The 17,704-nt window shown below is 38.1% G+C and overlaps 1 protein-coding gene across 2 annotated transcripts; it reads left to right on the top strand.

Moving 5' to 3' along the window:
* The first annotated feature begins 1 nt into the window (after nt 1).
* On the top strand, nt 2–16,114 carry LOC137284962 (protein Njmu-R1-like). 2 transcript variants are annotated; one of them, XM_067817046.1, is made up of 12 exons: nt 2–236; nt 1,277–1,336; nt 4,799–4,924; nt 5,236–5,382; nt 5,961–6,018; nt 7,790–7,852; nt 10,389–10,508; nt 10,667–10,731; nt 11,067–11,239; nt 11,802–11,911; nt 12,120–12,190; nt 13,401–16,114. In XM_067817046.1, exons 1-12 carry the CDS (start codon nt 121–123, stop codon nt 13,537–13,539), a joined length of 1,248 nt encoding a protein of 415 aa, XP_067673147.1. In that variant the 5' UTR covers nt 2–120; the 3' UTR covers nt 13,540–16,114. The 2 variants fall into 2 exon arrangements, with proteins under 2 accessions (XP_067673147.1, XP_067673148.1); XM_067817047.1 differs by having other exon boundaries at nt 61–236; nt 5,236–5,374; nt 5,953–6,018.
* Nucleotides 16,115–17,704: the final 1,590 nt, after the last annotated feature.

Below are 17,704 nucleotides of genomic sequence, written 5' to 3' on the forward strand. Positions count from 1 at the left end.
GAAGTGGTCATAAAACTGTCGGAACGTATTCATGTAACCTTCAATGGTAGCTCCATTCCATTGTATATTGACCATGAGTCGGAGATTACCGATGTACTCTGACTCGCACGTTAGATAAACATGGCGGATGAAAGCGATACGGGATCTATTCAGAGTAGCCAAAGTGAACAAGGAGCTGAAAAGAAGGCATTTGAGGATTCTCGTTTCTACGCATTGTATATATTTTGTCCCAAAAGGTACATGTATGGTAACTGACACGCCCGGCTGCTCCCTGTTGATCTGACAAGTAATTGCCAACTAGAATCTCTTGGTCAGCGTCAGATATGATTCTGTGATTGCTTCCGAATCCAATATTTGCCCTGTGGATTTTTCAGCGTTTCCATTACATAGACAGCATTTACACAACAAAAATACCTATTGAGAGATATAAGAGATGATACCCACATTTTGAAGTGATCAGAGGCAATCGACATGTGTGACCATTATAGACTTGAGGTGACATATCGTCAGAGGGGCTTTCGGACGCCTAAAGCCCTAACGGGAATGAACACTCGGGAGTAGTGCACTTTACCGGACGCACTTTTTTTAGCAAAGTGAAGCCCACCCTAACCTTTACTCACTAACCCTAAGGATCTGGAAGGGGGTGCCCAAGGGCTAAGGATCTAGAAGGGGGGTGCCCAAGGGCTAAGGATCTAGAAAGGGATGCCCAAGGGCTAAGGATACAGCACCGCACTCATTAGCAAGTCCTCAGTGGTCCCCAGGTAGTGCGCCCGGAAAACTGCACTCTGGCCGAACACTCCATGATCTATTATTAGAGTCAAGGGAACACACACACGCTCACACACATGCACGCACACACACAGACGCACAGAGAGAGAGAGATTGAGATTGTCAGTAAGGACTAGGTTCAGTATATGCACCTTGGCTCGTCCAGTGCCAAGTTGGTTGCATCTGTTAGATCCAAATTAGTCCAATTGGCAACTGATGGAATGGAATGGAGCCTGCTAGGTGGCTAGACTATTGTTTCACTTTAAGAAACATCATTTCCTCCCTCAAGTAAATACTGTTGTCCGAAAACATGAGAATGTGTGTAAACATATATATCCTCATGATAAGTTTAGTTTATCCTCTAGGATTTGAGATACAAAGTAATAGACATTATGCCATTGCATTTTGACTGTAATGATGATGACAGATATTATCATGTTGATTAGATAGTCTCATTCACAGAATTTTGTTTTCAACCAGACAAAAGCATTTTGTTACATTTCTGCAGATCTCGTGTGACAGGAGAAGATGCAGACAGCTCAAACCACTCTGAAGATGGAAATCTCAGGTCAGTTTTGAATAACTTTCTGAACAATTTAAAGGTCCCATGCAATGTAAAGCACAACTTTGCAGATTCTGATACCTATCAGTATGATCTTATCCAAACAAATCCTCAAAAATGCCAATTCAACCTATAAACTTGGAAATAAAATGTGATGAAAAAAGCCGACAAAATAGGAGTTCCAACGTTTCACTAATTTTCCCCCAGCGGTGGGGGGAAAAAGTGGTTTCAACAGCTGTGCTGCACTGTGCTCATACGCATACACAGTAAATAGGTTTGCAGAGCTTGAAACAGTATGCATGCCCAGAGTATGGGGTTGTGAGTAGTAGTCTAATCTTGGTTATGTACACAGACAAGTAAATAGTCTACTCGTTACATAAAAAAGACATGTTGATTGTGATAAGCAGACTCTGACACAGAGAAAACTCAATGTCTGGTTAGTGACACCTGTGTGTCTGCCTGCCTGTCAGTCTAAGTAAACTTATCCTCAGTACTCAGTATCCTCCACTACTGAGTCTAACAAAACATGGGAGGTAGCGTCAGGTAACCTTTGAGATTGACCAATCAGAAAACAGCTTACCAAATTGCGAAAGTGCACATTTGCACATACCTTTTGAACTTTTGATCTCGAAAAGGTTCGCACCCGAACGATTCCGAATGCTATTTAGCGTACGCTCATTTGCGGATGATGCACATGGCGTACGTACAATCATGACAACGGTGAGTAAACAGTCGCTGAAAATAGTGTTTTGGGCAATATTCAAGGATATTATCTTGCAGAAATAATAGCTAATGGTAATCATGTCAACAGAAAACCCAAAGCGTATATACTGCAGGTCAAATAACTGTGTTATATGCAGATTTTTTTTTAGTGGAGAGATCTTTGTCAGTGACCTGAATATTTTAAAGGTCCCTCCGATCCCTAAATAGTTGCCATTGTCCAATTGGTTAATACTATTTAACCATCTCGCGTTTGAGTGGACGGTCATTAGTTGCTCAAAGGTTACCTGACACGACCTTCTACTAGGTTTTCTTAGACTCAGTGGTGCAGTGTAACGAAGTATACTGTGACTAAGTTTCTTACTTAGACTGGCCTGCCTGTCTGCTAATGACAAAATGCAAAGCACAACTTCAATCACTGATCACATGCAATTTGAAATTAACAGCATTTGGGCTTATACGCCATAAACAGAGTGCCAGCTGAGTGTGTCACTTGAGTGCACACTCAGCGGCTCTGACTTGGTTCGGTATCCCGGGTCCTTCATTTTGAGCATAGAAGACCCAAGTACAAAATATTGTACTTTTGATTTGTGATTGTATGCTTTAAGTTTTGTTTATTTGGGTTTTTTTCTTAATGAGCAATGTATATTATATGTCATGAATAAGTGTTAATTGCAATTGTGTTTTAATTATGTTTGATTTTTTGGTTACATGTGACCTTTAATCATGTTAAAGACAGCCTTAGGCATTACCTATTGTGAACCCAGTTCACAATTTATTATCTTCTTGTGCAATTTCAAAGTGTTCATTATTTTCAGTCATGTTTTCCAAGGTAATTATACCGTGGATGATAGGGCTGCATCCTTGGACAGGATGCACACAGATTTACTTCTAGTACATGTAAAACAAGTGGTATGTTCAAGCTGGGTGTATGTCTGACATTCTTCTTCAAACTTCCATATTTCTTCTTAACAATTTGCCTGTACAGTGAAACTTGTTTGAACCGACACCCATGGGAACAAAATAAAATGCTGGTTTAGACAGGGTGCTGCATAAGACAGTGGCAGTCATTTTCCACCATGGCTGCCATTTACACTCGTCAGTCACTTGATCTCTATAATGCCTGTACATGTTACTCACTTAAATACAGTTAATTCAATCCCCCAGGGTATATAAAGCATATTCACCGCACAATCACTATTTCCTGATCATCTAGTGTGCCAAAAGGATTAATTAGTGCACTGGATTATTCAATCAATCAATCAGGTTTATTCAGTAGAAATGTCTTAGGCCCACGTACAGAGCAATAACAATAAATGACATTGTCATTGAGATGCGTTAAGCAGTATAAAGGTGACAATTTCCCAATGAGGAATTACGCAAAGCAACAGCTTCTTTAATGAAACTAGAAACGTACAATAACTTGTTTAAACTGCTGTTCTGTAAAATACAACGTCATCAGATTTACATAGCTTACAAAGACGATACTGTCTCGGAATACCATCGGGTCGACCAATATTCTTATAAATAGGTAATTCACCAAATCTTAATAAAGTAATGCAACGTCTTGCCTCTATAGATTTCATATAAGAAAGATAACTTTCTAAGTAGAATGAAGTCTTAAGTCTTGAATACGGATGCAAAGTGGAATACTCATTGATTTCTGACAGTGTTGACTGTATCTTACAACTTGTTATCCTTGTTTCAAAATTATGAAGAAATGCATCTTTAGAACCAACACCTTGGTTGTCCCAAACGAAACCAAATCCAGAAGTAAATAAAATATTTCTAACATGGTACACCCACGTTTTACGTCCAACATTGTCTAAGTTACACAACATAATGTAACACTGTTTAGAGTACCTATTCTCTAACATTTCAAGCTACTTAAACCAATATTTAATATCCCTCAAAAAAGAATCAACATAAATATGATGTCTACCACATTCTGCTGAAGCAGCAACATTAGTGCTCTTGTAACTTAGACCTAAAACAAATTTGCAAAACTGAATATGAAACTGTTCATTTACAAACCACTTTTGGTAACCCCATATCTCTGACGCATACAAAAGTATCGGCTTAATCTGTACATCAAAAATATTGAAAAGAACTATTCAAAAGAAATCCCCTGCACTGGATTGTTGATCCTTGATTGTACTGTTCATATGGAATAGACAGGTGCCGGATTAGACAATGTTTTAATGAACATAATATTGTAACATGGCAGGACAAAAGTTTTATGCCAGTTTTGACAGTGTGCCAGATTACACAGGTGCCAGTGTTGGCAGGTTTCACTGTTCCTACACCTGGCACTGTTAAATGTTTAAGGGCTTCTCTGATGTTTGATGTTTAAGTTTTCTTCTCTTCTTTTCCTTGATCTTTAGCTGTTACTGTCAGAGTTTTTTCAAGGATGTCACGATTCTCGTATTTATTCAAGTTTATAATCATAAAAATCAGGGTAGAAGTGATCAGAAACCGATGCTTGTCATAAGACTTTCTGAGATGGAACTAATAGGATTAGAGTGTCAGGTTCGCCAGCGTGGATGACATTTTTCATTGGTTCCCAGTTCTGTAAATGGTTGCTCATACTGTTGATCACTGGTTTGTCTGGTCCAGGCCTGAATCTTTATGCACCACCACCATGCAGCTAGAATACTGGTGAGTGTAACTTAAACCTAACTCACTCACTTGTATTTTCTTTGAACAAAGTTGGGATAAATGTTCTGATGACTTTGTTTCTAATTTCAGCCTGACTGTGGCAGCAACCAACCTCTCTGCTGCTGCTGAAACTGACCTCAGGAAATCCCTGTCTCAGAGACTTTCAAAATTTCCCAACAATCCAAGTGAAGGAAACTTCCTGTCTGTTGGATTAAGGTTAACAGATCTTGTTCATTTCTGAAAAAAGGCTTTGGTAACTTGCTGGTACTATGATCACAGGCTTGAAATAATGCTGCTGTCAAAAACATGTCCTTATTCATCTTACAAGACCCATAGAAGGTCAGATCTTAATTGACAGAGGTACTAGTATGAGAGTAATCATAGTAAACCACCAGGCAATTAATGTTGATCTAAGTGTAAAAGTTGCAGAAATGTTCACATTTCACAAAATATTTCTTTCTTAGGATAAAACTGTGGTGCTTTTGAAATGTCTGAGTGAATCTTAATGATTGATTTTTTAACCTCAGCACAAGTGATGAGTCGAGCAACTCTGCAGTGTGCTACTACTGCGTGCTGAATGGCGTGACAGCCGAGGTGCTGAAAGAGGACACAACAGTACCAGGAACACAATATGTCATCTGCTTCATTTCATTTCATGACAGCTCACTGGACTTATATCCTTTTTTATTTCATACAATGAAATGTTCCTTCTTCACTGTGTAATGGGTGTTGGATGAAGCTATGAATATTGTTACATGGTCTGTGTTCTTTAAATAAACAGGTTACAATTCGCCTCTAGAAACCTGCCAGTATGTTGGTCATGAGTGGATCAGGTGGCTTTACAGCTTGTTTGATTATGTTATCATAATACTGATCACCAGTCTGCTTGGCCAAGACTCAACTATATACAGGATGCTGTCATACAGCTGCTTTGTCCATTTTCTTCCTACTTTAACATAGCGTTTGTTTTATGATAGCATTTTCAAAGTATGACATCAAGAAATTCAACAGATTTTACACAACTTTTCATTTTTCATCAGAATTACGTAAACAATGATGAAATACAACCCAAATTCCATCTTGTAAGTCACCACTTTCTGAAACTTGTCAATATTCAAGCCGTAGAAAGTCTTATACAGTTTACGTTATCATTACCTGGTAATGGCATGGCCTAATATTATATAAAACTCTGCTAGTATGGCAGGTAATTACTACTGATAGCAATGTGGGTATATTTTCCTGACTGGGTTACATTCCGCCCTGAGCTGGACCAGTATACAGCTGGCATTGTCAAACTTCTGGATGCAGAGGTAGGTGAAAGCTGTAATGGTGTGTTCTCAATGCTGGTGTGATGGTTTTCATACACTAAATGATCTCTGTCTGTAGGAAATGATGTTATGAAGTCATTGTCAAGGCCTTTACAAATTAGTTTGTATCAACTCTTTGACAATGATAATTCATTATGACAGTGCTGCTTGCATAAAAGGTTTTAATTCACAGAAACAGTGATTAGCTACACAGGTGTACCATTATAAAAGTCTCCATTTTCTAAAGATCATGAAGATACGGAGGCAAATAGAAACCAATAATGTGCTTGTTCTTTTATTAGAAGCAAGTTTCTGTTGGGTGAAATAGGCTCAGCTGAAGGTTTATGTGCAAGTGACTAATGGTTTTCTAAACCGCATCAGATTGGCTTAATTTATCTGCATGGAAACATAATGTTTGTTTTTGACAGAATTTTTGTAGATGCATGACCTAATTTCTAGTTTCAAATGTAGAAAAAATGTATTTTACATCACATCAATGTGTTATTATATATCAAACAGGATTGTATTAACAAAATGTTTTTTTATTGCAGTGACAATTATTTTGCTTCCATTCAGAGTCTTTCTTTTTGTTACTTGATGTGGGATTGCTAGTTTAGTAGATTTCATATACTAATAACAGCTCTGAGATGTTACCATTATTACTGTCTAACCAGTTTTGCACTTTCCTTTGCAAAGTTTTGCTATGGAGGAGTGGTGGGTCGTATGACAATAGTTTACTGGCTTGACAACAGTACACAAATCACTCACAAGTTTCCTAATTCTTTTAGACACGTTTGGGTTAATGCTGCACCAATGTTTAGTTTTACCACTTTGCATGTTACAAGTTCTTTCCTTACTATTCACATTTTCACCACAAAAAGCCACAATATGAATGAGATATTTCAAATTTCGATTGACGAAATGTGTGTTTTAAAATTTTTTAAATGACATATATGTTGTATCATATACATTTGAGAAAAAAGGTTATGAAGTTTGTAAAAGGATAGACAAATCTTGAATTTAATTTTTTTTTATTCCTAAACTTGATTATCTGTATTCCTGTATTCAACACTAACTTTATGTTTGTAGATTACTTGGTTTATATATTTTTATTGTTGATGTCAGATGTGATTTGGATTCAAACTTAATATAGAAAGGTGACAGTGATGAAACAGTAATGAGAAACTGTTGCTACCTTTCTCATGGAACTCTCCACATGTTGTTTTTGATCATTCAGAAGTTTCTTTTATATCTTCACACACAAAAATATGAAGAAGTCTACAGCATGTATTTTAGAAACTGGTTCACCTTTTTCATCCTGGCAAAGTTCAATGAGCTATGCACCCAAGCCTCTGCACAGCTAACAAAGTCTTAAACATCTTCCTGAATTTACCCACACATATTGAATTTACCAAAACCTAAGTAATCAAACTCTTGTTAGAAACTTGATAACCAATTATAAGTTTAGCCAATTAAAAGCCATGCTACACACGCTGACTCCAATGGACTGATATTGACTCTAAAATACATACTTTTGATAGAAGCATGCAGCTGCATTTGAACTGAAAATAGGCTCCAGTGACACTGTGTGAAAAATCTAGACCTACATCATCAGCTTTAGAAGTAGATTAAGGGCACATTGGAACTAATATAGGGACATCAAGACAGCCCTACAGTCCATACATCTGTAGAGAGTGTGTGAGCACGTCCAGAAGGCTCAGTCCACCACCCTCCACCTCCTCCTCCAGTGTCCTGCATGCTTTGTCTCCTTCAGCCTGCAGCCATTAGACAGACTTCATCCAAGTCCACCAACTCCGACTCTGCACACCACGGGCAGGTAAACCATGCACACATGCCTCAGTGTGTTACCTTAATCCCTTAGTGGACATTAACATGGGTAGGAGGATCTAGGCAATGTCTGCCTGTTGTAGAAGGCTTTGTGTTCAGGACCAGTCTTTGAAGACATAAGTCTTTGAATGTATCACATAATGTCTTGTATTTACAAGCATTCTGTTTTCTCCTACTGTACAATTCTGAAAATTTGAAAGTCCCATAGCTACAGCTTTAAGCATGAATAGAAAATTTCAGTCAGTTCTTGATATTACTTAAGTATTGCATTAAAGAATTGTCGCAAGTAACTAACTCTGATGGTTGTTGCCATAGAGATGCCAGTATATTGTTTTTCATAGCCAGAATGGTTGTTATGTGATTTGTTTGTGTAAAGCAACATGCCGTGTCAAGACAGTATCTGAACTCATGGTCTCACAGCTACAAGGTGTAAATTGATGTCTTGTTTTTTGTATCAAAAGTCCTTGTATTGACTGAAAGATCACAAAACCATTGTCACATTATGTATGGAGGAAGGAATGTATCAACACATAGCTCTCTACAACAACGGACTTATATTAGATCAGCAGCTTGACAGTCTTGTAATGTATTGGAACATTCATGGAGGGTTGCCAAATGCAAACTCAAATAAATATCCAAGGATTAAGACGAAGGGTTAATACTCCGTACATTCACAGTTGAATGCCTATGGTAGAAGTAGCATATGTGTCACTAGTTTTAAAGGTGGCAATTTTCCCCATTATCTGGCAGTTCTGCTTAAATGTCACAAATCAGGTTTTGAACCTTTTTTACACCTGAAATAAGTGCAATATGTAAAATTTCACAAACATGGAACTTATGAGTTGCCTTTCTAGATGGGGTGGGAAGAAGACGATGGATGTAGAGGCAGTCAAAGTCTGTTCTAAAGAATATAAGTATAAATAGTCACTGTGCCAATGCAAGGGGGCCTATTTTAAATGTGACTTAAACATCTTTTGGTACAATATCTGAAAACCATTTTGGATTGCCCTGACATCTTGTTTGATTATTGATGGAAATGACATAAGACATCTTTGGAAATTTGCCCCTCAATTTGTCAAGGAAATGTGCATGCCTAGCATGAATCATGTTTTTTTTGCACCAAGTGGAGACAATGGAGAGCACTGATTCTTCAAGGAACTTCAGATTGGCTGTTAGTTGTAGTTCCTTTGCTGATGAGTGTGATGATATAGCTTTACTGATTTACTGCATGGCATGCTGAAAAGATATTGCAAATCTAAAATATTTTCTTTTTAAGGAGTAAAACACATATATATTAATCTTAAACAATATCCATGTCAGTCGTTTTATTGTTTCTGTTAATAGAGATATGTGTGGCCAACCTGAGTTTGTTCACAGAGATGTCTTTTGAGTATACTTAAAGTCTGTAGGTGTGGATTCAAATGCAAGACTCCCTGTAAATTCGCATCCTGGTTTTATAGCACTATACCTCAGAACTACACAGTATAATGTAGTAAACAAACCTGCACCTCACGGACTGAAATGATATTCAAAGTGTCATTGTACCAAGCTTTCCAACTTTAGAGGTGTTACCACAGACTTGTAAATTGACAGGCTGACACTGCTAACATGTCAAAATGGCGATCTTCTCAACCCTTTCTAATCTGTATACCCCTGGTTTTGTTTTGCTGTCAACTACTTGCCCTCATGCTTATTTTGAGCTTCTTCCCCATTTGGCGGTGTAGGGACCTCCAACTCTCTTGGGACGTTCTTATTTAATGTTGAAAGAATCAGTTTTATTCAAGACTCGGTTTTATTCAATACTCTCATTATGTTTAGTTTGTATGGTGAGAAGAGGTTTATAATAGTTTTCAACTCCTGATTTTGTTGTTTGCACCTGAAACAGTTTAGGCAGGTTTCAGTATAGGTTCGCAAACTTGTTGTAGGTGGGTACTCGTTGGTATTACAAAGGTCAGACCAAGTGATTTGATTGATGATATGTCATCATACCATGGACTGGATCATGGATCATAATGTGATTCTGTGGATTGTATTGATTATTTAACTTAGCATAATATTGCTGTGTGGCATTGAATAATCTATGCCTGAAGCACTGATCAAATTAGCATTAAGTGTAACTCACTGATTATTGAGTCGTTGTATCAGGATAGGTGCTCAACAATTTGGCTGTCGGCAATAACCAAATGTACATTAGTACTGACTGAAGAACCCAGGTTAGAAATGGCCTTCAGCAACCCATGCATCTCGTAAGAGGTGACTAACAGGATCAGATGGTCAAGTTCGCTAGCTTGGTTGATTCATGTCATCATATGCCAACTGCATAGATCAACGTTGATGATGCCAATCACTAGATTGTCAAGCAATGTAATACAAAATCAGGCAAAAAAACTTATGGAAGGATATAGCCATTCAGTATTGAATGTAATGTGACATTGTGTAAATATATGATTTGTGTTTTGAATTTTATCTGCTTGTTTACTATGTTGTTTTCTAAGAATACTGAGACCCATGTCCTTGTCATGTAGCTGAGTCAAATAGATGGCGCTGTCAAGGACTACTTGGAACGTTGGTATGAGGTGGTGTTGGAATACCTGGCTCGATGTGTGGCCAAACTCGGATCAAATGTTCACTACCTTATATATGCGGTAAGTTTCTCTGATGGCTAGAACTTGATTAATGTTGATATGACATCAATGTCAGAATTCAGTCTGGAAAGAGCAAACATCAGTATGTCGGTGTGACGATGACAATGAAAGTTGTGTTTGCACCTTCAACCATACGTTGTTCATGTGTCATGTTGTAGGCGCTGTTGGATGCACAGTTGCAGATGAAGGGATTCACACAGCAAGAGGAAGCAGATATTAACAAGTGGGTCGTGTGATACCTGGTTACTTTATCTGGTTGAATATGAATACATTTTACATTCTGTATTTTATCTGGTAATTAAGCTGCAGCAGTAAGGTGTAGTTGCTGAGAGGTTGTTAACACGTCAAATAAGCTGGTGATTCAGATTGCCAAAGTGGTTGATTCTTGTGAAAGTATATTGGCACTCTTTAAAAAGCTTTGTAGATGCATTGGCATTTAATTTCTGCCCCAAGCTCATTCATGTCACATGTTCACATCAGTGTGAAGGTCGACAATTTATCCTGTCTGAGATGTTTTATGATCATCTATGGTTGAACTGAGGACTATTTCCTCTGCAGGTTTGTGAAGTGTTGCAGCTTGTCCTCTCTAGTCCAGCAGCTCCAATCAGATGAGACCTCAAGTAAAAGTGATGGTGATCTCCTCCTCAACCTTGACACCAACATCACCTCTCTTCAGTCTGTCACCGCTGTACTCACAGCCAAGGACAACACTATTATGTTTGAAGTTGATAGTAAGAGGAGTTTTCCCTATTGAAAACATAGTCAGACAAATATGTGGTGGTTATTTGTCATAATCACCACCTCTTTTTATTTTACCTTGAACAATATAAGGAAACTTTATTTTTATCATAATAGACTCGGACATGAAGATTATGTGAATATACACCAAAACAGAAATAACACTGTTGGAGGACTTTGTTTTGGATTGATATTTTTTTATTTAATGGGGGATGTGGTTTGTCCCCATGGGGATTGTGATCAAGATCTGGGCTCCATTTCAGAAAGCTGTCATATCACCTACGACTGTCATAAGTTTGTGTGACACTATGGGTGGTTTGACAGTTGTAGCGCTACAATAGCATTGTAAAATGGGGCTCAGGTTCCCAGTATCCCTTAGTAAGCACTGACTAATGAGGATATAGTGTGTAAATGCATCTAAATGGCCTATGCTGGCAGATGGGATATAGCAGGATACAGAATGAAACAATGAAACATTGATTGTCTCAATTCTCACTCATCTCACTGAATGTGTCATTGACTGTGCAAGTAAAATAATTCATTCATCTTCAACAGATTTCTCATCCACCTGTCAGTTCTGCAAAATGGCAACAGAACACCTGATGTCTGGAGACCCCAAGAATGTGACAAAGATCAAGGAAACCCTGGAGTCAGTTAAACTAGCAGTAAGTGGCACATATATCTACTGATATTGTTCTGTGCAAGGCTGATCTACCTGATCAACATTATGGAAACGTACCCACAAGCTTTTATTACTACCAGACACTTTATTTGGACTGAATGCACAGCCATGTTCGTACTTTTGTTGCAGTGTTCTATAATATGCATAGTAAAGTAAAGTTGAATTTGATTCTCAACTGTTTTCCGTTGCAGTTTATTCACAATTTGAACAAACTGAAGAGATTTTTGAGACAGGCGGAAACTGACCATTATGCTTTGTTCAGGTGAGTCCACTGCTCAGAAGGGGTGGTGGGGTAGAACAGTGTTTAAAGCATTTGCTCATCAAGTCGAGGACCAGGGGTCCAATTCCCCACATCGACACAATGTGTGAAGCCTGTTCGTGGCGTCCTCAACCATGATTTTGCTGGAATATTGCTAAAAGTGGTGTAAAACATAACTCACGCAGTCACTCACTGCTATGGCTTTGACAGGTAGCAAAAATCGGAAATTATAGTGAGAGCTACGTTTGTCTGTCTTATGTAGTTTTCAGTAGAATTTCATACAAGAATGTCACATTTATAAGTTATAGCATCTGTATTGAATTGAAAACACAAACCTAGTATCATTTACATATTTGACTTGCATCGGTCTATGCAGGGCCACATTACTCAACTGTCCAATAATAGTGATCAAAACAACTATAACTCGGTGTTCAGTGTGTGTGAGTGTCTCCTGTTTTTGAGTCAAGCTTTCGTGGTTGTAACTCCCAAAATATCCCTGCCTCAGCATGGATTGCTTTTTGACTGGATTTTGGGGAGAATCATCCACACTAACAGGTTTGTGTTACATGTTAAGATGTGTTCTCACTGAGATTGTTGAGCTCCCTGCATAACTCGACAAAATGCTGCAAAGGCGACACATGGTTTTGTGTTTTGAAGCGCCAAGATCACAATGGGCCCATACATTCAACCTTTTCTCATTCATGACTGCACATGTTGTCATGTTTAGTTTAGAGTTATCTCTCTTTTTCGGGTACTTAGGTCTTGGAATTTGGACCTGAGTCTTACTGTACCCGACCCGTTGCTAGGTACTCAAGTACCCGTCAGAGCCATACTCACAGCCCAGAAAATTGTAAATTAATTCTTCACCTTCCTTTCTCTTGTAACTCAACAGTCACAACTGAATTGTTATCTCTCAATGAACTCTTAATGACTTCCTATTCTTCACAATTAATTATCCTATTATTCTGGTCCGAGAGAGGAAATTAAGGATCAAGGGAGGTAACCCTGCTGACCTCGCAGTGAGACAAGTTTTGGTTTGGGGATCAAAGACAGGGAATTTGCATAGATTTAGACAAGAATAGTATGCCAACATAATGATGACATAATGAATCAGCTATTCTAGTTAATGTGTACAAATATGTGTTAAATGTGCAAGAAAACAGTAAAATTGTACATTATGTCTCGGTCACAGTTAGACTTTACCATATTTCAGATCTCTAATATACCTAAAGAAGAGCGGAGCAGGTGACCTGTTGCTCCGGTATGTCCATCTGGATGCCAGCCCTGATACTCTCAATGTACTCACAGTTCTACAGGATTTCATCAAGAGTAAAGGGCAGGCTCTGGTCTGAATGGAGTTAGTTTCCACTCAACTCCGAATCTGTATCAATAAGTAACCATATCTATTATTTGACACGTCTAAATTTGTTCTACATCATGAAACCTAACAGCATGTAACATGTCAATCCTACTGCCAAGTAGTTTTATCAGTTTATGTTATTGTTACATTTACAGAGGAGTGACACCTTTATACAGTGAAACCCTGATAACAGGATCTACTGTTCATGATGAAATGTCTATATTAGCAACATTTTGGTTCAACAAGGTCAAATGTTCGTGTCCCATTGTGAACACTTCCAACAGTAGTTATCCAGGAACATGTTTCATCATTAATTAAACTGGAAAATATATATATATCACAGATGTCGTCATGTCTGTGTTATGACACCTCTTAATGAAGAACCAACATTACACCAGGGCTGTCTTCCAGTCAAACCATTCCATGTCAAACATTGTATAATCACTGACATTACCCTACCTTGTTATGATCACACTTTGTCAAACGAACTTCCATGTGCAATAAACAATGTCCAGAAATCATCTCTGTTACATCCCGTTGGTCTCAGATCATGTACAGTGTTGTTGTTAATCTTACATGGCCTCACTCGTTTACCTGTCCTGCCCATGAGAGTCCAGACACTGATGAAGAGTAACCAAAATTGTCTGTTAGTATTACCCTGAAAAATGATAGCATGTAGTAATAAACCAGCTTAGAGATGATGAAAATTCTGCTGCTTTGAAGAGTTTACCTTGCTTTACAAAACTTGGGGTACAGTACAGATGACACCAATGACTTGTTATAAGGGTCCTTACAGGAAATGTTATGGTCCTGTATAGTAACTGAAGAGTGTAGTGTACTGTATAGGAAGATGTACAGTTATCACAGGAACTGTTTTTTGTTGAGATATTTGTACAGGGTTTGTTATTATTCATCCCTTGGAATGCAGTTATCTTTCTTACAGCATACTGGATGCACATTTCTGCTTCATGTAAAACCTGTCTGTGTTAGAATATTTGCCATAAGTAATCGTCTTAAGAAGCAACTAGTGGGATCAGTTTTTCAGCCTCGCTGACTTGGTTATCACATGTCATTGGTTCCCAATTGCACAGATCGATGGTCATGGGGTTAATCACTGTATTGTCTGTTCCAGACTCAATTATTTACATGCCGCAGCCATATAGCTGGAAATTTGCTGAGTGCAGCGTAAAACTAAACTCACTCGCTGCAACATGTAAAACTCTGACTGAAAACAAGGTTAATTAAGCTGTTCTGGGTCAGCTGACTAATGTTAATTATCAACCCTTCTTTGCAGCTGCTGTTTGACTTTTACGTGGTTTAGACTCTCCACTTATGAAACGACTAACAAGGTATAATCAGAAATTTATTTCATTTAAGTTTTCATTTTGGCGAAATGCTTTGAAAGATAATATTGATCTAAATCATATTGAACATGTATGGCTTGGATAACAGGATCGTACATGCATACTGTAAATATCAAATGCTGTGTTAACTTATTGCTGCGATAATGCTCATATCATATTGTTACTTGTATATACTGTTTTGAGCAACTGTTAACATTCAACTTGTTATTGTTATGACATTGGGAACAAGAACATCAACAGTCCAGTTCACTGCCAAAGCTTCTTAACTTTGGGTGGTGACTTTTCTTTGTCAAAATGTTTTCAAAACGAAACTTGTAGATTCTATAAGGGTCTTTTTTTCCACTGCAACGAGTGTTGTCTAAACTTGATGTACAGTTAAATATATGTAAGAGAGAATGGGTAAACATATAGTGGTAAATCGCACAGTGTGCGAAATAGTTTCTTCATTTTGCTAGCCAGTGAGACTAGCTATGCTTGAAAGTTACTAACCTGCACAAGACTTCACTTGCCCGAAATTTGAATGTAGGATCTGAGCAAAAGATTACAAAAATCTAATGTGACATAATCTTGCATGACTTACTGTGTGTATTATTACTTAACAAGTTGGAGATAGTGATATATTTACAGAATGTTTCCATGATAATTCATTGGCCAGTCGGGCCCATGACTATTGAGATCTACTGACAATTTTCACCAAGCCAGTGGCTATTTCGCACACTGGTATTGCAGTATTTGGCCGTTGTGCATAAGTGAAGGCAGGTGGTTTGTGTGCACTGAACAGTTGGCTCAAGGGAGATAAATCTTTCCTGTTTCCCTGGCCAATGAAAATCGTTCATTCTTAAAAATGAACATCTGAAGTTGTATATTGATATTACTGCATGCAAGGAACATTGTAGCATAGCAATGATGGTGATTAATGGGCATAGTCGATGACTTCAATATCACTGCATTGTCTTGTCCAGATTTGGTTATATACAGACCAAGTCATGTGACATGATTATTGCTGAGTGTAGTGTCAAACAACACACACCTGTCATAAGTTAAACAGATTTACATCAATATTTTGAAGAGACATAAACTTAGTAAAATAAAATAAATGTTAATGCATAAAACTTTGTAGGGGTTGTCATTTCTATATTTGTGTAATATGTAAAGTTTGTGTATATATTTACATTGAGCATCAATAAATCAGTGTGTGTTTGATATGTGTTCTCTTTATTAATAGTCTATGTGAGGGTGTGTCAAGGTATCTCCAACAATCATCTTATGAAGCTGTCTGCTATTCCAGCTGACATTTGCCAAGAGTATATATTTCGTGAAACCTCACTAACTACCCAATATGTGTATGAATTGTGATGATCAATTTTCACCCTATTTTGTGATGTCACAACTGAACCCTGTGTTTTACCAGGCGAAATGAATGCCATGTAACATAAGACTATTATTGGGTATTCCCATGTGGAATTAGAATCAAGGACATTTGGAATTTGAACCAATGATTGACTAGACACAACTCTTCAAATTGTCCCTGCCCAGTCCACTCCTGAGTTGAAAGTTAGAAATAATCTTCAGTAACCCATGTGCTTGTCATTTAAGGAGAAATGCGGACCGGTGGTCAGGCTCGCTGCTGACAGATGCCAGATGAATAAATCAATGCTTATTCTGTCGATCACTGGATTGTCTGGACCAGATTGATAGTTACAGACCACCGCCTATTTCCTGGAATAATGCTGAGCATGGCTTTAAACAACATCCTATCTACTCCAATCCTCGCCAAGGCCTAATCTGTTCATCTATTATCATTTATTGTAGGATATTTCTATAGCACACATGTCCACACAACTAGTACATGCTCAAGGCGCTGTTATTTTTGAAAAGTACAATAATATAATATAAAAACAAAAGAAAACAAAGTCACAGGGACATACATACCTTGTAGTTCATCCAAGACAAAGACTGTAATGTTTATTCACAGGATGTAATTATTATCTCGGTGGTTATCAGTGGAGACAGTCCTTTCTTCCACCACAAGTTCACCTGACCACAACTAGATGCCATAATGACATAACAGGGTGTATACTACTCAGAATTTGCTGAGGGTCAGTTTTATTGGTATAATAACGAAATACTGAGAATTGAAATATGGTACATGATGGTATTCCTTAGATTACGTCGATAACACATTAGTTGTCAGTCAAAGTGTGATCAACAGGCCATGGAATCAATACTAGATGTTTGGACCAGCTCCCCAGACACCGCGTTTCACCACATCGGCAAGATCTCAGTTCATGACGACCAACACTCTCAGAAATGACCTGAGGAACGCCAGTAACGTTAACGTTTCTTCGTAGACCATGCGTAATTGTCTCTGTGAGTTTTGTCCGAAGTAACGGAGGGCATACATTAGAATCCCACTCAACCAACATCAGCCTGACTGGGTTCCAGTACGTTTCACTGGTGGTTTGTGGTAAGTGTAATCCTTGCACGTTTCCAGTGTGTGGTCTTTCAGGATTCCAACGTAGCCGTACATGGCCGCTATGGTCGTGACTCCATCGTGATTTCATTACGGATCACTAGTGCTATGAGAACCTACCTTCATTTCCTGCAGCGGGTTTTAACTGCGGGAACAACGGTCTGTATGAATGATTGTGTCATTGTCAGTCAATGACAGCAAGAAGTGGATCAAATATGCGCTAATTAAAAGGGTTTTTTGTAAAAAAAAGACCCAAAGCAATATGTTTGCGTGATGTTATGATTATTTTTTGTGATTTTATATTCTCCATTTGGCGGATT

Source organism: Haliotis asinina, chromosome 5, assembly GCF_037392515.1.
Source record: "Haliotis asinina isolate JCU_RB_2024 chromosome 5, JCU_Hal_asi_v2, whole genome shotgun sequence".
Taxonomy (NCBI): domain Eukaryota; kingdom Metazoa; phylum Mollusca; class Gastropoda; order Lepetellida; family Haliotidae; genus Haliotis; species Haliotis asinina.

Coding starts and splice junctions, on each gene's coding strand:
- LOC137284962 (XM_067817046.1), top strand. CDS start 121: ATGGCGGATGAAAGCGATACGGGATCTATTCAGAGTAGCCAAAGTGAA. Junction 6,019..7,789: donor TCAAACTTCTGGATGCAGAG/GTAGGTGAAAGC, acceptor TGTCTCCTTCAG/CCTGCAGCCATTAGACAGAC. Junction 12,191..13,400: donor GACCATTATGCTTTGTTCAG/GTGAGTCCACTG, acceptor ACCATATTTCAG/ATCTCTAATATACCTAAAGA.